This window comes from Hyperolius riggenbachi, chromosome 2 (assembly GCF_040937935.1).
Source record: "Hyperolius riggenbachi isolate aHypRig1 chromosome 2, aHypRig1.pri, whole genome shotgun sequence".
Lineage (NCBI taxonomy): Eukaryota > Metazoa > Chordata > Amphibia > Anura > Hyperoliidae > Hyperolius > Hyperolius riggenbachi.
In genome coordinates this window covers 437530570-437547317 of record NC_090647.1, presented here as the reverse complement: position 1 = coordinate 437547317, position 16748 = coordinate 437530570, and the positions used below count along the sequence as shown (strand labels likewise).

The window sequence follows — 16748 nt, the reverse complement described above, 5'->3', positions numbered from 1 at the left end:
GTTGGAGCACTGTGCCGCAGATTAATTTGAAAGTGGACATGGTGCAATCGCCCTGCTCCAGGCTCTCCTGCCGCGGGACGATTGCACCGCACCAAATGTGAAAGTAGCCTTAAAGTGAAGCATGTACCTGAGGCAGTAATACAATTTTTGGTATTTATGGAAAAATGTCACACAGGTTTCCAGACATACAAGGGTGTTTCAAAATTCGAGAATGAAAATTCATTTACTAGTGACTTGTAATGAAATTTGCACACGATAGGTAACTTGTTCACTCTGATCTGTCTTTTAAGCCCCCTTCAGTGCTCCTTAAGTGATTTTTAATTTTACAGCCTCTTGAGCAGTTAACATGGAGTACCACTTATAAGAAAATGAAATTACCTTATGCTTCTCTAAAAATTCTGGAGTGAGTGTCCACGGGGCATCAGTGATGACTTCATCCACGTAACGACAATGGCGCAGAGCTTCATATCGCTCACTCTCAGTCATTACCGTGAAACCTTTGTACTTGTGAGTTAGCTCATCACTGCAAACTGACACATACTATTAGAAAACTAATTCTGCCATCACTCCTGTATAATATATCAGTTATAGCAAAACACCGGGTTGAAATCTGGCTCCCATTCAAAAAAAATTATATATATATATATATATATATATATATATATATTTTTATTTTTTTTTTACAGAGATTTTTTTTAAAAGACCAACAGTAAAAACAGTATACAATGTGTCAAAAGTCTATGAAGAAATACATGTAATCATAACTGCAGCATAGCAAACTCCAGACACAATATACTAACACTAGTGACCTAAGCCCTTTAAAAACGGGCTCTAGGTCTGTCACCGCTGCCACAGCGCACACCTGCCCGCCACACGCACGCGTGCAAACACGCCCTCCCCCTGGCCCCGTCGTCCTCCTCCTCCTTCCTTGCGTCATCCTCCCAGCTTTGCGCTCTACGTCCCTATTGCCCTAGCAACCACAGGGACAGCGCAGAGCGAGCCGACTGAATTGCGCGCAAATGCGCAGTTCAGTTTTCAAAGGGACACATGGACAAATGATGACGCAGGGAAAGTTAGGGATTATTATATAGGATGACATATACAGTATCTGTAGTAGAGCAAAGTTTGAGCATTTCATCCCTACAGAGGTAAGCAAAAAAAAGAAAGGATCCCCAGGGCCCAAAGGGACCAATCACCTAAAGTCCATAATCCTTGAGTATTATGCAAAAGCTGGCGAACAACACTGAGCAGTATCTGAATGGGAGTACAAAAGAGGGTAAAGAGAGGAAAAGAGAGAAGAAAGATGGCAGAAGGAGGAGGTACCAGAGGGGCATACATGCAAAAACAGCGCTGGAAAATTTGGACGCAGGGTGAAGCTGAAATCTGGCTCACCCTGCTTCTGCAAAGTCCCAGCGTTGTTAATTACTATTCCCCCTCCAGGCCACCATGGACTCAGGGGGTAAGATGTAATTTTTTTTTTAAAGTTTGTTTTTAAAGTAATTTAGGCTCCGTCTTTTGACTGCACCCAAATTACTGTCTGAGTGCCGCTATAACCGTAACTCACATTACAGCCTATAGCAGCACATGGTGCACCCACATTTTCCTGCCCCGTTTTGCAGTGAGTGATGGACAGGCATTCCCATTAAGAAGAAGGAAGAAAAAAAAAAAACGCCCACACAATGCCAGAGAGGTGATCCCATTTAATATTAGACAACTGGACTGTTATTAAAACGGGAGGGTATGGTAGCTAAGATGTATATTGTTTTCAGGATCAATTACAGAGCTTATATACTATTTAAATATTTTATGAGTCTGGTCTCTGTATGGAGCCCAGTTATAAAATGTATGTACTAAAGTATACCAGCTGACAATGTGAAAGGTGCAAGGCACTGTGGCAAAACTGTGGATGGTGCCAGTTTATAAAATCACATGAAGCCCAAGAAATGGTCAAAATGGTCAAGTATTAAAAATGAGACAAAACTTTCATACTACACAATGCGCAAAGTTCCAGCATTTCTGGACCACTAGGGTTTCCTTTCTCAAAACTGGTTCAGTAAGAAAGAACAATTCATGGTCTCAATACACTAGGATTTTTAGAGTATACAATGTGAAGAATAAACCAGCACCTTGATTAGCAGATGCCCTACCTCTTGTCTACCTCTAAACTTTTCTCTGCCAGCCACATCTGCCAGTGTGGACTAAAGGGATGTTAAGATGTATTAACATATCCTACACAGAAGATCCACTTTAATGTTTCCAGCTGAGTGAGCTGAATACTTCTGCTTACGGTATGTAAATTCAGTAATGCTTTAAAAACTCAGGACACAACCAATTTCAAAACCTGGGCTCATCTAGAAAACCTTTAAAATGAGAATGAGCCACCATGTCCTGTATGACTTTTGTGCATTGGTAGACTTGGCTCAGCCAGGAGACAAGGGGAAGGGAAGGAGCACACCGATTTTCAATAGTTTTCATGCTGAAATCTATTGAAAATGTGTGTACAGTGTTGAGGGATTTGATCAAATTGATCCCTCTCAGATAAATCCAAACATTATTATAGCACTTTTCTCCTGTTGGACTCAAGGTACTCAAGAGCTGCAGTCATTGGGACACACTCAAAAGGCCTCCCTGCAGTATTAGGGAGTCTTGCCTTGAACTCCTTACTGAATAGGTACTGATACTAGTGGTGCCAGTACACTATCCAGCCACTAAGATAGGATAATGATCTGAGAGAAATCTATTTAATGGCCACATTAACCAATGTATGGCCACCTTTAGACTTATCTTGTATAGAAAGTGTTTCTCAGTGTTTCACTGTAGTTATAAGCCCATACAGTGGCAGGTTTTAGCTATGTCTATTTGCAGATGGTTTATACAGCACAAATAAATCTTGGTGTTGTTGAACCATAAAGAGTGTGTCTCCAGACTTGCCTGTCCCAAAAGGCAAAAGCACTTGCTTCCTATTCCCTATATTACAGTAAATATGAAGTCCCTCAACCCCTGTGGTAGACTGTAAAGGTGCCCACTAATGATACAATCACGGTTGTGCAATTTTTCAAAACCCATGAATTACTGTAAAAGGATAAAAAAAAGAATGAATATACTTTGAATGGATACTTTAGGTAGTACCTCATATTACATAGAAGTAAGATTGTATAATCAAGAATGTATCATTAGTGGGCACCTTCACCACTTGAGTACCAGCAGTCTCAGGCCCCTTATGGACCAGTGACTGCTGGTACAAAAAACGGGGCTCACCGACATCTCGTTGCACAGACCCATCGCTCTCCCGTCTCTGAAGCCAACTTACCCTGCAGTTGCTATGACAGCAGAGCTCCGTGAAGTGGCCAGGAGGCAATTTCATTGGCTCCTGACCCTGTGAGCCAAGATCACAGGGTCAGGATGCAATGAGATAATGAGATCGGCTCCTGACCAATTACAGAGCTCTGCTGTCATAGCGATGGCAGAGCGAGTGGGCTGCAGCGATGGGAGAGCGGCACGATCAGCAGGAGTGGCGGGTCCGTAGGGTGCACTTATTCACCCTGACAGGGATATCAGGTTCCAAACTGGGCAAAGATTTCAGTTAGCATGGCCTGGAAGTGGTTAAGCCCTGCTGAGTGGATGCATTACAGTACAGTATATATAATAATAGTACATAAACGCATAATATTAATATTATAGACACATACAGTATATAACAAATCTAATATGTTTATGTTTATGCATTATAACTGTGTAGATTACCTCCAACCAGCAGGTAGCTGTTCGGGAACAGGTTTTTGGCTTGCATAAGGGCTCTTGCATGACCTGAGTGGAAGAGATCAAATATTCCATCTGCGTATACCCTGACGGGTCGGTCAACTGTGAAAAGCAAATGAAAAGATATCATCTTATGGGAATCTCGTGAATAACCAGTCAACTTAAAAAAGTATATCAGCTTCCCTTTAGAAAGCAAAAATTAAAAATCCAACTGTATCAGGCCTAGTGTAGAAAGAACGCTACAAAAAATAATAATAATTAGGAGACAGATGTCCATAACGATTAATAGAGTTTAGTGTGTTCAGAGTATAGAATATTCTAATTTGTCGCTGTTAGCAGCTGCTTCATTTTTGTACTTTATTTGTTTGGTCTAGTTTTGTAAATTACCCTCATTAACTTCAACTGATCGGCATGCTTGTTCAGCATCCATGGCTAAAAGTATTGGAGGAAGAGGATCAGCAGGACAGCCAGGCAATGTGTACAGTTTAACAGGAAATAAATATCTCAGCCTTCATAAGTCTCTCACCTCAGGTTACATTTAACGGATGTTCAGAATCGGCAGTCTCATATGGGATATACAGGGCTAAGTTAACAAATGTAACAATGTGAACATTTCCCAGCCCATTGTTTGTAGACAACCACAGAGTGATGACCAATGCATGAAGGAAAATTGAAACACTAGTAGGATGCGATTGATGCTTTAAAAGCGTACACAAAAGTAAATTAAACAAATATGAAAAATAATATTTCAAAATGTGTTTATCTTTCTGGTCTTCATTAGTACTTATTCTGATATAAAGGCAGATGTTTATATTATTTATATTATATTTTAATTGGAACCGGATTTTGTATTTAGTGTGTACTTGTAAAACTGTGGTAAGAACATTAAACTGTGAGCTGTTCTGGCAGAGGGGCTGAAGTAAATGGTTCTTATTATAGAGGAGTGTGTTATAACTCTGAAAAATGAATTATACATGTGGAATTTATTCTGGAGTGATTGGGGGATTCCTGTTGCATTATGCGTAAATTGCTTGTTTCCCCAATCAGCCCTTTGCAAGTCTTTTTCATTAAGTCTTTTAGCAGCACTTCTCACATTGACAATAGGATGCTGTACTTTGCATTAGAAGTATCACTGACCCATAATTAAGGCTTTTCCTTTGAGATTAACAGATTTATGAATAAATGACTGCCAGTGATGTAACAGAAATTTCAAACCACTTCAGACTTACTTAATACTTTTAAAATTAATTTTCACAAGGCTGTGTGAAACCAAATTTGCACTCGGCTAATCCAGCCTCAGATGCTCCCCCTGTATCATGGTGCAAGTTTGAAAAGAAAAGCCAGGTGCAATTGGAGTCCTCCTTACACTGTGAATGGGTGTCTGGGAAAATTTAAGAAAATCTGGTGCCAAGACAAAAGGTAATGCAAGACCTGTGGCATCAAGTGTGGAAGTCGCTGGCAGGTTAAAAGGTTAAATAAGTAGATTCAGCAGATTCAAGCTCAGCCCCCATCCCCCCCAACAGTCCTTGTGGATTTCACAGACTATACACATCATTTTTGACCGACACTTCGCCTAAGTAGGCTGTAGCCACCTCTTAATCTTCAGATTGTATATTAAAACATGAGCATCCCAAAAAAAAAAACCATACAGATAAGTTAATTGGCTCCCCCCTAAAAATTGACACTAGACTACAATACATATAATAATAGGCATAGGAGTGGACTCTGGTAGGGATTAGATTGTGAGCTCCTCTGAGGGACAGTTAGTGACTAGACTATATACTATGTACAGCGCTGCGGAAGATGTCAGCGCTATATAAATACTAAATAATAATAATAATAATGAGCTGTGGGATAACTATCAACATGAAGAAACTCAGAAACTCAGCTACAATTATGGTGTACAATCAGTCAACAGCAACACTGACCTGTCTATCATGTGCCTAAGTACTGTTTCTACAGGTTTTCAAGGTAGTCCTTAAAGGACAACTAAAGCGAGAGTGATATAGAGGCTTCCATATTTATTTCCTTTTAAGCAATGCCAGTTGCCTGGCTGTCCCACTGATCCTCTGCATCTAATACTTTTAGCCACAGACCCTGACCAAGCATGCAGCAGATCAGGTGTTTCTGACATTACTGTCAGATCTGACAAGATTAGCTGCATGCTTGTTTCTGGTGTTAGTCAGATACTACTGCAGCTGAATTAATCAGCAGGGCTGCCAGGCTACTGGTATTGCTTAAAAGGAAATAAACATGGCAGCCTTCATATTCTTCTCACTTCAGTTGACCTTTAACCTTCTGACTTCCCAACTGGGATAAAGCAAGGGTGTGACAGTTCAAGAGAGTCACAGCTACTCAACACAATCTAGAATGCCTGTTGTCAGAGTATGCCACTCTCTACAGCAAAGCCTTGTGTACCCGCTACATGGTTCTCTGCCAAGGAGGCCATCTGGGTCATCTCTGCCAAGGATCTAGCGTGTGTATGGTGTCCCTCGATTTCCTCCTGCCTACCCTAGCAGTGCATTAGTTAGAGATCTGGGCTGCCCTATTTTGTCCAAGTGATGGTCAAGCCCATTGCTCTCCCTTCTTACACCTCCCTCTCCAGTGTCCCTCGGCCCCCATAGCAACAGAACGCATAACTACAAGATATAAATAACAAGCCTACAGAGCGTGCCCCCAACTGTTAATTGTCAAAAATCTTTATTATCAAGCTGTCATGATCTTTTAGATAATCTCAAGTAGCTGAAAGTATTAAAATTAGGAAAAGTATATATCTAGTGTGGTTTATAACTCATGTAACAGTTTTCATTCTTATATGATTTTGGTGCGCATTCAGTAGTCAGTATAAACATAGGTTCAAAAAGCTCATAAGATACTTTGCTGAGATATGACTTGAAGGAGGTGGTACATATATTTATCTTATGCAAATCTTGGTGACCGATCTGTTGTTAAAGATCTTTTTGATATTGGTAAACTGATTATAACCTTGTTATATGTAATCTTTGTATATTTTTTATATCATTAAAAGAATAAATTTATTATTGAAAAGGTATTTTGGTCTATAGACTGTTGCATTGCGCTACTTAATTCATTAAGTTAATTCATTGGGGATATCAGTGATATTACAAATATATATTTTTGGTGTGCCAGTGGCTGAGAGCCCATCTGACTGACCCTTGGAGAACTGAATCAAACCAACCAGGAGTGCAGAACACTAGCTTTTTTTTACTGCAGAGTGCAAGGAATATATGTGGCCAAATGTTTCGTTACTGTCTCGTTACTCATCAGGTGTGCTCCTGACAAGTCATGAGACAGTGACGAAACATGTTGGTCGGAGACTAACAGAACCAGGAAGTGACAGACAGAGTGAATTGCGGAGAGCACAGAACCATGTGGGGCGGATGCCAACAGCTGCATAGAGGTGTCTGAACGAGCAGGCAGCGGGGGAGAGCCCATATTGGAAAACTCTAAGCGTGTTTTTAGCTACAGCACGTGACTGCATTTTAATAATAACATTTTTAGTGAGAATACAGATTCACGCTATGAGAGTAATTGTTTTATTTGAGGTTATCCTGTAAACGCTGGAGATTGTCTACCTGCTGGGGCCTGAAGAGCTGCAGTGTCCCAGCATAGAGCGCTTATTGATCAGTCTAGCAGTGGTCACACAAATTTGGTGAGTTTGCTCCACGACAGCTGCCCTGGTGGTGGTTAAGCTATCCTGGATTGAATTGCATATGGAGCTGTCATTCTGTGCAAGGTCATTTGTGCAATAGCACTCTTTTGGTTGAATGATATAACTATCATTTGCATTGTATTTATGATACCAACCAGAGGAATGCTGCACTCCAATGTTGCTTTGAAATGATTTGTACATTTTTTTCCATTGATTTTAAACTGTACCTCTTTCTACTTAGACTGTTTTGAATTTACTTTGTGGAATGTTTGTCTCTGAGAGTTCTGAAGCCACTGAAAACTCTCTGATCTCTCAGAATGCTCTGGGAGAAGAATTACGCAAAGCTAAAGAGTCTAGGCCAGGGGTGTCATATCATATAAGGGGCCCAAATCTACAGCATAGTCTAAGTCACTGGCCTAATTGCTTTTTAATTTTTTAACATTTATTGAACAATCTCAAACTAAGTGATGTGACTACAGTGACCATGAGTGGCCTGCTCCTCCCCTTCTGCAGAGTAGCGCAATGCAACAGTTTAATATTTATCTGCTCCAGTACTGCTTTGAGTCTGCTCTGATCTTTCTGATAGGACAGCCCCATGCTCTATGCAGCATACCTCTGGCTCCTGAGGCATGTCTCGCAGGGCCGGGCCGAGGCATAGGCTGGAGAGGCTCCAGCCTCAGGGCGCAGTGTAGGAGGGGGCGCAGAATTCATTCAGCTGTCATTCCTAATTGTGTTTGAAGCAGAAAGAAATAAGAAAAGGGGATACATGGCAGTGACTGCAAGCCAGATAACTAGATATTAAGGTGTTGGGAGGATTGGGGGCCCTGGGGCGCATCTTAGTCTAATAGCAATCAGTGTGTGACGGCTGGGGTGGCAGGGATGGAGGGGCGCACTTTGGTGTCTCAGCCTTGGGTGCTGGAAGACCTTGTCCCGCCTCTGATGTCTCGTGATTGGGAGAAGGAAGTATAGAAGCACAGAGCATGCGACTGCCAGAAAGAACAAAAGAGACAACGTATCGCTGGAGCAAGCAAATATTACACTCTGCTACTCTGCTATGTGGGGAGATGGTGCTGGGGAAGGGGGGAATAGGTGTGTGTATGTTTTACCAGTTACCAAAGAGGGCTTATATCCAAGGCTAATTTGCAGGCGGTCCCATGGGTTATTGCTGCACCCCAACTCAAACGGACAGTGTTTCAGTCAGAAGCACTGTCACCTGTGTGCTCCTTTGGACTGGAAGGCAGTGTGCGGTCTTTCTTTTGCTGCTTTCAGTGATGGACATTGGAAACTATTGAGGGCCATATAAATGGCAAGGAGGGCTGCATTTGGCCTGAGGGCCTTGTGTTTGACACCTGTGGTCTGGGCTAAGCATCACTGGGAGGGCGGGGCTACATACAGCAATATATAGCTGCAAACAAGGAAAAGATCGAGGCACTGTATATGCAAAGCAGAATACCTTTACTCAATGGTGAACAGACATCTGAGTACACAGTGGGGCTGAGGGAGGCCTGACTGCTGTTTCGCATTGAAAAAAAGATTCCTCAGAGGCCAATAAAGAGAACAATATACAGCTATATTTAAAATATACAATTGCACCAAAAGTCCCTAATATCTCAGTCACCATTCACCCGTTACTGGAATCGCTGCAGAAAAGTCCAAAATTTTGATATAGTCCAATAATTACTGCTGCACTCTCCGTAACCGGATGGAAGCCACCTCAGCTTCCAGGTGGATCTTAAGCTTTAATCATAGAACATCTTGTGCTTTCTTCCTGCAATAATAAACAATCTCCACATAGGGTAATACTGGTTCAAACTGGGTACAACAATATGCAGAAAACTCCACAGTGCTTAAGTGATATCAATCCGTGTTGGTGACAACAATCCCAATCACTGCACACCAAATGCTCACCAGAAGTAGCCCACCTATATCTGCAGGTGGATCATGCGTATATATAATATCTCCCAATGGACTCAACGGCACTTGTAGAAATTCTCAACCTCTCTTGAGGCTTCCTTTAATCCAAATAAGATCTCTTGCACTTTCGTTTTTTTTTTTCAAATATTGCCTAGGCGTCCTTATCCCTCTTTGTGTCCAGCACATATGTGGCCGTAGCCCCATGTGTCAGGGTCTACTGGTTTCGCTGATCTTGTGGATTTGTAGAAGACTGTTATGGACTTGGAGAAGGCTTCCTCTTCCTCACTGCTGCTGGCCTTGTATTCAGCTTGCTCCCTGTGGTGTCGAGACATCAGGATACTTGTATGAAGCAGAGCACCAGGGAGCAAGCTGAATACAAGGCCAGCAAGTCCATAACAGTCTCCCACAAATCCACAAGATCAGCGAATCCAGTAGGTCCTGATACATGGGGCCACGGCCACATATGAGCTGGACACAGAGAGGGACGAGGATGCCCAAGCAATATTTGAAAAAAAAAAAACAGAAAGTGTAAGAGATCTTATTTAGATTAAAAGGAGCCTCAAGAGAGGTTTAAAATTTCTTCAAGTGCCGTTGAGTCCATTGGGAGATATTATATATACGCATGATCTACCTGCAGATACAGGTGGGCTACTTCTTGTGAGCATTTGGTGTGCAGTGATTGGGATTGTCACCAACACAGATTGATATCACTTAAGCTCTGTGGAGTTTTCAGCATATTGTTGTACCCAGTTTGAAACAGTATTACCCTATGTGGAGATCGTTTATTATTGCAGGAAGAAAGCACAAGATGTTCTATGATTAAAGCTTAAGATCCACCTGGAAGCTGAGGTGGCTTCCATCTGGTTACGGAGAGTGCAGCAGTAATTATTGGATAATATATAGCTATAGGAACTGTTGGTGATGCTGAAACCAGGAAAACTACCATAAAATTGGGTATCCTGAAGAATTTACTGGATTCTACAAATACAGCAACTTCAAATAATTACATACAACGTAGACTAATGCTACAATGGTAGCTTTCTCATTATATACTGTCGTATTTTTCCTGGACTGCCGCACAGTTCATTTAGTGATTTCACACTTGATCTGGAGCTCTTCTTTTACACTGAGTAAAGAATGTAGCAACAAATTGAATTTCTCCTTGCCCTTGTTGAACAGTATGAGGACATCACTTTTCTCGAGATCTCTCAGTGCAGCATTAGTAGCTGTTTCTTACGTCTGCTATTCCCTGTCTCATCATTGTTCCGTATCAGCATTTCTGCTGCCTCATCACAAGCAGCTGAATCCAAATGTATACGTTTGACCTTCCACTTAAAAATTATTTGGTTAGCAAAAGCGATCACCTTTTTTCAAAGTGTTTCCCCTTGATAGTTTTTGAAATAATTCACAGCTTACAAAAAAACATGATATGGGCCGTTCTATATTTCAGTATAAGTTCTGAAATTCTGTTCCAAATTGTCAACTTAATCTAAATCTAAAGCACTTAAAGGACAACTGTAACTGCTACGATCAGTATCCTGCTGATCCTCTTGCCCTTTAATACTTTTTCCCCATAGACCCTGAACAAGCATGCAGCATACCAGGTGTTTCTGATATTGTTGTTAGATCTGACAAGATTATCTGCATGCTCGTTTTCCATGTGATTCAGACACTACTGCAGCCAAATAGACCAGCATGGCTGTTATTGTTTAAAAGGAAATAAATATGGCTGCCTCAATATCTCTCTTGTGACAGTTGTCCTTTAAAGGGAACCTGAAGTGAGAGGGATATGGAGGCTGACATATTATTTAATTTTAAACAATACACATTGCCTGGCTGTCTTGCTGTTGCTCTGTCTCTAATACTTGTAGCCATAGACCCTGGACAAACATGCAGATCAGATGTTTCTGACAAATACAGTATCTGAAAAGATTAGCTGCATGCTTGCTTCAGGTGTGTTTTTCAGACCCTACTGAATCCAGTAAGATTGGAGGGACGCCAAGTAATGGGCATTGTTTACAAGGAAATAAATATGGCAGCCTCCATATCCCTCTCACTTCAGGTCCCCTCTAAGACTGTAATAAGACTGGACTCCTTACCAACCAGCACACAGTAGCTTTAGGTGCCCGCTGTGATTGCCTCACCATTTCACATAAGCAATTCACTCCACACCCCGTACAAAAGACACTTATGAATATGTCTCACCTAAGTTAGTTGGGCAAAAATTTAGCACAGCTGCAATATCCGTGAAAGGGTCTGTCTCTCTTCCTGCCCAAGTGATCACATGTCATTAGTAGAAGTGATGGGAAGTTTTGAAACTTATCAGCGCAGGGAGGAGTTGTACCAAAGCTGTACTGTATATAAACGGCGCTGTGACTGAAAACTGACAGCCATGGAATATTTATACATACTGCTCAGTACCCAATGTACGGTATTTATTTATTTTTTATTTTAAACGATAAAAATATTTTTAGGACCTTACCATATTAATCTGATAGAGGAAATGAAATAGGAGTGTTTACTAACACAAAGAAATACTGTTCATTCCTTCTCATCCATCTCTCGCCAATAGAGTTTATCAGTTAGGTCCGTATTGCTTTGAGATAAGTAGAGCAGTCACAATAAGCTAAAAAAAATTGTTTCTGACAGCCTTGGTTGGACTGGAGAGGAAGACACAATGTCAAACTATGTTAGACACGTCACACTCTATGTTAGCTAAACCCTGAGTTAATTTCTAGCAGTGAATTGTTATTTTTATGAGCCTGGTATTATGTTGATTTGACCACCAAAACATGATGTTCATTTGTTTGTTTCTTTGTTCAAGAACAAATTGTATTTTGTTATACTGTACTCTTCATTTTGCTTTCGACAATAAAAAACCTGAAACCAAAATAAAAATTGTGTTTGTTAAATACTATTTCTATACAGTAGATGGTTGCTACTTTGCTTTTTTTTTGTTTTTTTTTGTTTTGCAGCAGTGCACCACTGAGATTACTCCTCAGTACTTAGGCTTGGAAGAATGGTTCCTGAATGGCTTGCTGGATCTAGCATGCCAGTGGGGCAGAACAGAGCAGTGACAGACCCTTACCACTTCCTGTAAGTCAACATAAGTAAATGGGGGACTCATTTTACCAAACCAAAACAAAACTGGAGCAAAAGTGGAGCAGTTGCTGAGAGCAACAGAGTTTTTAGCTGTTAATTAAAACAAGGCTTTTGTTCGGTTTGTAATTATGACTTTCGCTCATTCTTTTTTTCTTGGACTGGACTTGATAAAGAAGGTCCGGTTCATACTGGCATAAAAAAAACCCAGTCTGTTTAGTGGAACCGAGCGGATCCTAATGAGGCGATTAATGTTAATAAATAGGATCTGTTCACATTGCTCCATTGGAAAGGATCTATTCGGCCCTTTCCACCAAACGGACTGCCGGTTTGGGGTGGGAGTGTTTTTTCTGCATCGACAGACGCGTTGCATTAACTGTAAATGGAGGGTCACGGATGAAAAGCTGATGCCTTTTAAAAACTGATCCGTTTGGACATTTCAGGTTTTTTATCCTGCAGTGTGAACTGTCCCTAAGCCTTTGTGTACCAGAGACCATTACTGTAGTCTGTTGCCAGCCATCAAACCAACACATACAGATGAATGGATCCACCTGCCTCTTATTCCCGCTGCAGTAGCCCCTCTACCTGAGGCTGTTACCTAAGCTCTTCTGCTGTAATGTATTTTTCTGCTGCTAATATATCATTTCGACTATATAGAGGAGGGTGTTTCATGGTTCGCTTATCTGTGGCTCCCCGTTGTTTTTTCTAACAGCTGGTTGTGATCACAAAAGATGAAAGTCTGTGTACACTATTTTGATTTGATATAATGCAGTGGCCCATTAAAGCACAATCATTCAGAAAGAAATTGCAGGATCAACTGTTCTACTATAAAGAGGCATTTTCATGGCACAATACAATTTGTATTATCACAAAGCCAGGGCTATTCTTCTTTCATATGCCTGTAATTTGTTTGTCACCTAACAAAGAAATTCCTTCCCAAATGAGAACTTGTGTAGCATGTGAGGCTGCTATTCTTGGCTCCTCTTGTCATCTGTGTGATCAGCCAGCGATGCGCTGTGCTAATAGCCCAGCGGCATCATGACCCACTTAGTTCTCTGAACTAACACCCGGGTTTGAAAGAGTTAAGTGTGAGGGGAGTTTAGTGACAGGCAGGGCAGGGAGGGGTTTGAGAAAGGGAGAGGCAGGAAGTTAGGGGGCAGTGAACCGGAGGTACTCAGTACCTCCTTAGCTGGCAGTGAGAGCAAACATCGTTTGCTCTGCTGCTTTCCTTAGCCAGGGAATGTGATTGAATTCAGGATGGACATTTGAAGGACACTGCAGCCCAGCGGGGGGGAGGGCTGGCTCGAGTCTCTGCTCGTAGCCGCCACCCAGCAGGACGGATGTCTGGCGGCATCCAGCCACCCACAGCACACCAAGAGGCCAACAGACTGGCTCTCTCCATCGCCATCACCTACCCGATCCCGGCATGGGGAGCAGCCTGTGGCGGGGACGAGCGGTGACGCAGAGGAGGGTGGTGCGTCTGAACACAGCGGCAGGCCGGCGGAACAAGCGGCGCCCGCAGCAGGCGATTCTGAGGTGGGTGGTGGGATGGGAAGGAGTAAGGGAAGGGAAAGAAGAAATTGCTTAACCGGGTGGGTGCACTGTCAGGAGGAAGCGCACATAATGGCGGCCGCGAGGCAGGGGGGCGTCCTCAGGCAGCCGTTCAGAATGCTCCTGCACAGCAGGCCCCAGCGGGGGGAGCTGCTACCAGGTTGCAGCCAGTGGGACAGGGAGCTGCATGGATGGTTCTAATGCAGGGGGACATGTCTGGAGGGGTGGGGGCGGCGCAGGATGGCTCAGCTGTGGCCATGAATGTGGACTTCCCTCCCCTGCATGCACAAGGGACACAGAGCGTTGTCATTTGGGGGCGTTGTCATTCGGGGGCCCATTCATTATTACTCAAGGGCTGGGGGGGTTTTACTTTCAAAACACTGCCCCAGGCCTGGCAGGGAAGGGGGGTTTAGGGTCGACATCAGCATCAGGGCTGCCTCAGGGGCAAACCCTGGTGGCCCCCGGGGATCACATGCGTGCGGCAAGTCCCTTGGCTGAGGATTCGATGCTGGGTGGGGCAGGCGGTACAAGTGTACATGCTGGCCCTGCTGCTTCCTTTTCATTGCAGATGGATCAATCGGGTGCAGGACGCGTGAGGAGTGCTACACCCTCCGCGACACTGACCCGGCCCACATCCGTGGACGACCAGACTCCAGGACCGGGGAAACAAAGCACCGTGACAGGCGGCAGGACAGATACACCTGCGCGTCCTGCAGTTGAGATGCTTTCTGTATCTACACACACGTTACATGGACATGGTATGGTAGCGGGAGGTCAAAGGGGGGAAGGGGTACAGGGTTTGCTGCAGAGTGTGCGTTCATTTTTACAGCGGTTAAGGGAAGGTGAGTTAGGTGGCAGGGGTGCAGCAAATCTGTAAGAGGTTTGGGGGGTAGCGGCGAATAACACTGAGCCATTATCTGGGGCTGCAGTATCTGTTGAGGGGGCGGCGACAAGTGAGGTGGCTTCGTCACAAGCGCAGGCTGGGATAGGCGAAGGAGAAAGATAGAAGTTGGATAAACCAGAGCCCATTTCTGATCTAGCGAAGGGGCACGCTTATACATGCTATGAGGGGCTTTTGGGGCCCACTTGAAACAGGAGGTGAGGGAAAAGGTGTTAAAACGTGACTATGTTTACATTTTCACATTATTACCGTTGGAACGCTTCAACATTGACAGGTGGGTCAAGGGTAAGGAACACAGGAAGGAGGAGGATGAGGACCGTAGGTGGTTTCGGCTCATCCCGCGCACATTTGGTAATTGGATGGAGGCTTTTGCAATCATGGCCAGCCTAATAGGGGAGAAGACACCAGAAAAATGTGCCGCGTTTTTCAGTTATTTGGTTGCTATATGGGAAGCTTACAAGACTTATGGGGGAATGGCATGGCTGCGATACGACGAACAGTGTCAGTGCAGCCAGAGTTGGACAGGGGACACAAAGATATAGGCATTTGGTTACGGGTTATGAATGCAAAGAGGAGCCTATATTCAACCGTGGGAGCACAGCAGTCATTTCCAGGGAGTTCCACCCCGGCGGCTGCCGGGGTTTCAGGATCGGGGAAGCGCGGTCTCTGTTGGGCCTTTAACGAAAGTCAATGCAAGTTTGGAGCAAGCTGTTGGTTCCAACATAAATGCTCTTTCTGTAACGGACTGCACATGGGGACACGATGTTTTAAGAGATCCAAGGGATTTAGTGGTTAAGGTCAGGGAGATGGCCCCTTGGCTAGGGGGCTACACTAATAAGAAGGCAGCTGCGGCATTATTGCTAGGTTTTACGGAGGGCTTTATAATTCCTTCGTCGGCTTCGGGATTCGCCATACACACCAAAAACCTGTAGTCAACCAGGGAACATGCTCCAGTGGTCCGGGAAAAATTGGCAAAGGAGGTACTTTTGGGAAGGATGGCGGGCTCCTTTTCCGAGCCACCAACTGCGAGATTGATTGTGTCCCCTCTCAGGGTGGTACCAAAAAAAGGAATGCGGGAAATTTCGGATGATACATCATTTGTCATACCCCAAAGGGGGGTCGGTGAATGATGGGATACCATCGGAGCTTTCGTCGGTCCATTATGCGTCCTTTGACTCCGCTGTTGGGATGGTTCAGGAGGCAGGGCCTGGGGCCTCATGGCCAAGACCGACATTGAGTCGGCTTTTCACCTCCTTCCCGTACATCCTGACAGTATACGGTTACTCGGATGCTATTTTGATGGGGGTTTTTATCTAGATAGATGTTTGCCGATGGGATGGTCAATTTCCTGCTCATTCTTTGAATTGTTCAGTTCATTCCGAGAATGGGTGGTGCAACAGAGGACTGGCATCATGGCAATTATACATTATTTAGATGATTTCTTTTGCGTCGGGCCCAAGGGAACTCGTATTTGTGAGTTGGTATTGCGGGGGATGATTGAGATTTTTCGGGAATTTGGGGTCCCGGTGGCGTCAGACAAAACGGAAGGACCGGGGGCAGTGATGACTTTTCTAGGTATAGAAATTGATTCGGTCAAGGGTGTCTGACAGCTGCCTGCGGATACATTGGAAGGGTTGCTGGAGGAGGTCATGATGGTGTTGGGGGCAAAGAAGGTGACTTTGCGGCAGCTTCAGTCATTGCTGGGGAAATTAAGTTTCGCATGTAGGGTTTTACCAATGGGCAGGATCTTTTGAAGGAGGTTATCACTAGCTACTTGTGGGGTGATAGAACCTCACCACTTCATCAGGCTGAACAAAGAGCACAAAGCGGACTTGGAAGTCTGGAGGGAAT

The 16748-nt window shown here is 43.7% G+C and overlaps 1 protein-coding gene across 5 annotated transcripts in view; it reads right to left on the bottom strand.

Annotated features, from left to right (window-relative positions):
* Positions 1–16748, bottom strand: part of PCYT1B (phosphate cytidylyltransferase 1B, choline) — a 155056-nt gene that overhangs the window by 28343 nt on the left and 109965 nt on the right. For all 5 annotated transcript variants that reach the window (XM_068269961.1, XM_068269964.1, XM_068269960.1 and 2 more), the window contains 2 exons: positions 3745–3861; positions 379–530 (listed from right to left, as the gene is read on the bottom strand). In XM_068269961.1, coding sequence (XP_068126062.1) covers positions 379–530; positions 3745–3861 — 269 coding nt within the window. The remainder of the gene's footprint in view (positions 1–378; positions 531–3744; positions 3862–16748) is intronic.